This window comes from Quercus lobata, chromosome 5 (genome assembly GCF_001633185.2).
Source record: "Quercus lobata isolate SW786 chromosome 5, ValleyOak3.0 Primary Assembly, whole genome shotgun sequence".
NCBI lineage: Eukaryota > Viridiplantae > Streptophyta > Magnoliopsida > Fagales > Fagaceae > Quercus > Quercus lobata.
Window position 1 is genome coordinate 77,794,272 of NC_044908.1, and position 5,879 is coordinate 77,800,150.

At 34.7% G+C, this 5,879-nt stretch overlaps 2 protein-coding genes across 2 annotated transcripts; one reads left to right on the plus strand and one right to left on the minus strand.

Annotated features, from left to right (window-relative positions):
- The first annotated feature begins 345 nt into the window (after positions 1–345).
- On the plus strand, positions 346–3,149 carry LOC115991191 ((3S,6E)-nerolidol synthase 1-like). Its single transcript, XM_031114937.1, has 5 exons — positions 346–516; positions 1,504–1,574; positions 1,937–2,003; positions 2,386–2,624; positions 2,906–3,149. Exons 1-5 carry the CDS (start codon positions 346–348, stop codon positions 3,147–3,149), a joined length of 792 nt encoding a protein of 263 aa, XP_030970797.1.
- Positions 3,150–3,550: 401 nt separating this feature from the next.
- LOC115991758 (pentatricopeptide repeat-containing protein At3g13160, mitochondrial-like) lies at positions 3,551–5,048 on the minus strand. Its single transcript, XM_031115660.1, has one exon. The coding sequence runs from the start codon at positions 4,928–4,930 to the stop codon at positions 3,767–3,769; it is 1,164 nt and encodes a 387-aa protein (XP_030971520.1). The 5' UTR covers positions 4,931–5,048; the 3' UTR covers positions 3,551–3,766.
- Between the last annotated feature and the right edge of the window lie 831 nt (positions 5,049–5,879).

Consider the following 5,879-nt stretch of genomic DNA (forward strand, 5'->3'; position numbering starts at 1 on the left):
TATTAAATTAGTTTAAATTGTAAAAAAATGATAATAATAAAACCATTATAAAATAATTATTATGCGCAACGCACGGGTCCGCAACTAGTTAATTATAATTTTTGATTCCATGTAACTTGTAGCCCTTTAATTGTGTTATAACCAATGGAAGATGTGATATTAGTTGTATTCAGTGGATGCACAAGATGCCTTTTCAAATCCGAGATATGTCTTATATTTCCTAGTGGTACAATTTCTATCTGTATTTTCCTTTAACATGGGAGGAAATAACTTTTTAGTATCATCCCTGGAAATAGTTTTTTAATCTCTTTTTTTTTTCCCCTAAAAGATTAAAAAGAAACAGTGATGGGGATTGGGTTACAGGGTTTGCAAGAGCCTTGGGTAGCACTTTCGGCTGAACTATGGGCGCTCAAGGATGGACTCCTCTTAGCACAACAGTGGGGAATTTCATCTCATAGTGTTGAACTAGATGCAGAAATTATAATTGGCATGATTATCAATTCTTACAATAACCAAGTAACGGAACCCACTTTATCTGATTGCAGGAACCTCTGGAAAACATTCCCCAACTTAACTGTGGAAAATGCCTTCCGTGAAGAAAACTAAAGTGCTGATGGTTTAGCAAAGTTGGGAAACTAATTTTGTGATATTTGATAACCAATCGCCTGTGGTGGTTCCATTTGGCTTTTGATAAAGCCGAGTTGTTTTGTAGTAAACTGATTGTTTACTAGTTTATCATATATCCTGTTTCTACCTAAAAAAACAAAACAAAATAAAACCCAACAACCTTTCAAGTTTTTCATTACTTCTTGTGTTCCTGGGACATTGTCCTCAGTGGCTATCAGCCAAATAATAGTCATGCAAGGCTGCAAGTAGAGCCATGGTGACTAAATCACTTTTTAAAATGAAAATTTTGGAAGATAGAAAAGCCAACCATATGCTCAGCAAACTAACAAATTTGTCACAGTAGTATCATCCGCAACAGATATGGAGGATGGATGGAGTCATTATTGATTTATTGCCATCCTATTCTACCACTCTATTAATTTGCTAATCTAGAAAACAAACTTGTCAATCATTTACTTGCTTAATACTTTCACACTTCCACAAATTATAAGGAAATATGCAGCATGTAGTAATATTTCCACAGATAATTTCATTAAGCAAAATTTTAAAAAAGTTCAACACAAAAAAGGGTTTTTTTACCAATAAACTCTAGCTCAAACTGCACTTCCACCATCCAAAATAATGAGATGGAAAGGCCTTGGATTTAAAAATCCCCCATGTATAGCTTAATAATAACAAGATTAAAAAATGCCTCTCAAAGCATTAACTAGCTAATGTTTATGGTACAGATGTGTTTAACAAATTTAAGAATGAGGAGGGGCACTTTAAATTATAATTACAGGAAGACACAGAGGCAAATATAGACACTCGACAAAGCTCAAGACTTCAGTTGCCAGCTCCTTGAAGTACTGGTGAAACATCTTGATATACCAACAGGAAGAACTAGCAGAGGTAGACTTCAAAATGGCTCAGATCATACACGAACAGGGAATTCTTCAACTTTTCAAGTAAGAATTTGTTATGATTGTCTATCAATTATTTCCAATTAATTTAACCCTTTGTAAATAGCTCATAGATGGTGGAAAGGCCTAGGTCTGGCTAAACAGTTGAAGCTTGCCAAAACCAACCACTTAAATGGTACATGTGGACAGCGGCTTGCCTCACTGATCCAAGCTTTTCAGACCAAAGGGTTGAGCTCACAAAACCCATATATCTAGTTTACGTGATAGAAGACAACTTCGATGTTTATTATGGAACCCTAGATGAACTCTCTTCACAAATGTGGTAAATCAGTATGTGCCTATTATAGAACAGTATAACTTGCTTTTACCATTTCACATGCTCAATTACAACATCTCTTTGCATGTAGATGGGAATTCGCAGCTACTAAGCAATTACTTGATTACTACTTGAAGATATGTTTCATTGCTCTTAGGGTCTGTTTAGGTACCACTTATTGCTAAAAACTAAAAATTGAAAACTGAAAATACTGTAGCAAAATAATTTTTAAACATGTGAATAATGCCGTGAGACCCAGTTTTAAAGAAAAATTTACTAAAATCCGTACTTGCAAGTCCCATAAACAATGCACGGGATCCACACAAAAGACACAAATGCGTTGCTATCCAAACCCAGCCTTAGTGGCATTACTAACAAAATCAGCTACAAGGTCCATAAAAAGAACGGATGGAACCCTATAGACTCCCTAAAGAAGGTGATATTTTGACAAATGATCAACACCAATATATTTTATATGTCAACATTCAATTTTGAAAGCGATTACTCATGCTTTACCTCTGAGATTCTTAATTGTTACAGTGGGCAAGATTGTGTAATGCCTTCCTCTTAGAAGCACAATGGTTTGCTTCTGGGAACTTGTCAAAGGCAGAGGAGTACCTGAAGAATGCTCTTGTTAGTACAGGGTTGCATGTGGTGCCAGTTCACATGTTCTTTCTCTTGGGTCAGGGTATTGTTAAGGAGACTGTCAATCTTTTGGACAATAGTCCAAGCATACAGAAACAACTGTTGGGCTATGGGATGACATTGGAAGTGCCCAGGTAACATTAAATTCGCATGTAGCCACCCATGATTTATCACCATTATTAAGGAAGTGATTCCACCTATAGATATCAAGTGGCTTAAAGGACAGTGGTTATTGATTGTTCTTTCCTAGGACCATATAACAAGTCAACAACTCATATAATTTTTGTTAGGCAGTCAAGAGTGAGGTAAGAGTTTCCTTAAAAAATAAAAAATTAACAAACGAAAATTTCATAATTGATATGTTCTGCAACATCTAAGGTTAATTAATCATTAACAAAGCTAGTATTAACTGCAGGATCAAAATAGACTTGATGGATCCTACATTGAGTGCTACAGGAAAGAACATCAAGGCTTCAGTTGAAGATGCACAAAGGAATGTTATCAAAATGATTTCAAACACATGGAAGCAACTCAACAAGGATTGCTTTACCCCTTATCTGTTTCCAGCATCTTTTATAAAAGCTTCTCTTAACACTGCAAGGATGGTTCCTATGATATACAGTTATGATAACAACCCCTTTCCAAATTCCAAATCGTGATAAGTACATGAAGTCACTACTCACTGCTGCAAGAAATTCTTTAAAAAAAATAAAAAAATAAAAAACTGAAGTTTCAGTTTCTATGAAGTTTAGCAATTTTATTCTTTCAGAACCAATGGAAGATCTGAGGAGGCATGTAAAGTAGTTGGCAGTTTTCAGCCACTTGGACATGCAATACCCTAAATTTTAAGTGCTTTAAAATTTTTATTTTCCGGAATAAGAAATTAAATGATTACACTTCCTAAATCCTAACTCTAGTACTAATTTGAAAAGTAAACATTCCAATACTGTGTACTAGGTGAGAAGAAGAATAATATAGAAAAAAAAAAATTAAAATGCCTTATTTATTGACAAATAATTGTTATTTCCTTGTAGTTAAAAAAATCAAAAATCAAAATCAATTTTCCAGCAATATAGATATTTAAATTCATTGAAGATTGAATAGCGTACAAATGCCAAAATAACAAGGCTAAGATAACATTTTCACATCATGGTAAACCTGGTATCAGTATTACAATCCTAGTCCAGCAATGTCATCACCATCAGCCAAGGTTATACATATGCAAAATCTCATAAAGAGTAAAAACAGAATTGAAAAGGCAAAATCAAAAGAGCAACTACTTGTCCAGAGACAGTTCTAGTTTGAAATGGAAATACTTATTTGACTTCCCCAGTTCCACAAGCTCCTTAGCTTTTTCAATCTCTGTCTCCTTGACCAATCCATCTACCACACGCCTCAGTAACGCTATATCAATGCGCAACCTTTGTTTGATAACCTCCACGCATAGCTCATGAGCCATATCGAAATCACCCTCTTCACAAAGACATGGAATGAGGGTCATATAAGTAACCCAGTCAGGACTACAGTCATTTTTTCGTATTTCATTATACCACCACTTCGCTTCATCCAACTTCCCATCTTTGCAAAACCCTTTAATCAAAGCATTATAACTGATCACATCAGCTTCAATTCCCTTGCTCCCCATTTCATCGATCAACTTCACTGCTTCTAATATCCTGTTCTCATTAACCATTCCTCGCAACCTTGAATTGTAACTTCTAATATTATGAACAACATTCTTTCTCTCCATCATAGCCCATATCTTCTCTCCTTCCAAAAATCTGCCATTACTATAAAACCCTTCGAGCAGAGTATTGAATGTAAATGAATCAGGCTCCATCCCATTCTTCTCCAACTCATCAAACATTGAAAGCGCAGTATCCAAAGAACCCATCTCACAAAATGCCTTAATAACAACATTATACGAGACCAAATCTGCTTCTATTGACAATTTGGGCGGTAATCCTCTAAAGATCTCATCAACTTTATCGAATTTCTTCGCGCTAACACAAGCAGCCAAAAGGGCATTGAAGGACCTAACCGTACGAGGACAATTCAGGTCAGGCATTTCATCAAACACCTTGTGGGCATGATCAAACATGCCGGCTTTCCCATACAGGGAAATGAGACGGATGGCAAAGCCTTCAATGGCGATTTCTGGGTACTTCTTCTGGGCCTCTAGGATCTCTTCGATCATGGAGAACTTCTTGGCAGTGGCAAGGCGTCGAACCGTGGACTCATAGATGCTGTGCCTGGCTCGAAAGCGGTCAGACTCGGAGGATTTCTTGAAGCTGTCGACAGCTTTTTGGAGTCTACGCTCTTTGGTTTTTGCGTTTTTGGCTGAGGCTTTGACAGTGTTGGTTTGTGTTGCTGTAGATGCAGCAGATAGAGAAGTGGCGAAGATGCCATGGAGGCGACGGTAGAGCTGGGAGGAAGACATATATACTTGTTGTCAGTCTAACCGAACAAAGGGTTTTGACTTTGTTAGTAGTTTCTACTCTTTAGGGGTTTAAGGGTTTTACTTATGCCACTCTTAGCTTTGTGTCTTAGAGAAGTTCATTTCATTGGTATGAATTTATGCAATGTGATGTTTTTTAACGGATACGAATATGATGAGATGACAAAAGAGTTCCGACTTTTCCACACCGTTCATATATTTTTTTGTTAAGATGTGTGTGAAAGTAGGTGATTTTTTTTATTTTTTTTTATTTTTTAAGTTCGTAATAATATTATTTTTTTTTATTGGACTTTTTTTATTAAATTAGCCAAACCTAAATCCCATAATATGAATATGATTTTAAATAATTCAATATTTCAAAATTTACGTTTTAATTATAAAATAATTTCTGGTCATTTCAAGACAAAAAGGAAAAGAAATCCTAATAGATATATTTAATTGATATTGGGTATATGTCTTCCTCTCATAATCTATTTGTTTATTATACATTTTTTAACATAATTTGATATTTTAGGAAGGGAATATTTGAACATTGAATATTTTTCTTGAGAATATTGAGGTGTATCCATTAGAAATGCGAAGAAGTGTTAATTGAGTTATAAAACTTTTGACGTTTATTATACACTTAAACGTAAAATTTTAAATAACTTTAAATTAGCTTATTCTCAACTATTTATAAGTTGTTTAAGAAATAAGCTACGAAAAAGTATAATTGTATTTGGTAAAAAAATATATATTCAAAAAGTTGTACACAGTACATTAACTAACAATGAATAAAATAAAATTAAGGACCAAAATACAGTAGGAGTACCTAAACACTAGGCCATATAGGTAATTTTAGATCCTAAAATGATCACCTTTATAGTCCTTAAAAAAACATAAATGGACCGCTTTTAGTCTTTAAAAACTAAAAATAGTTGATCCTACCCTT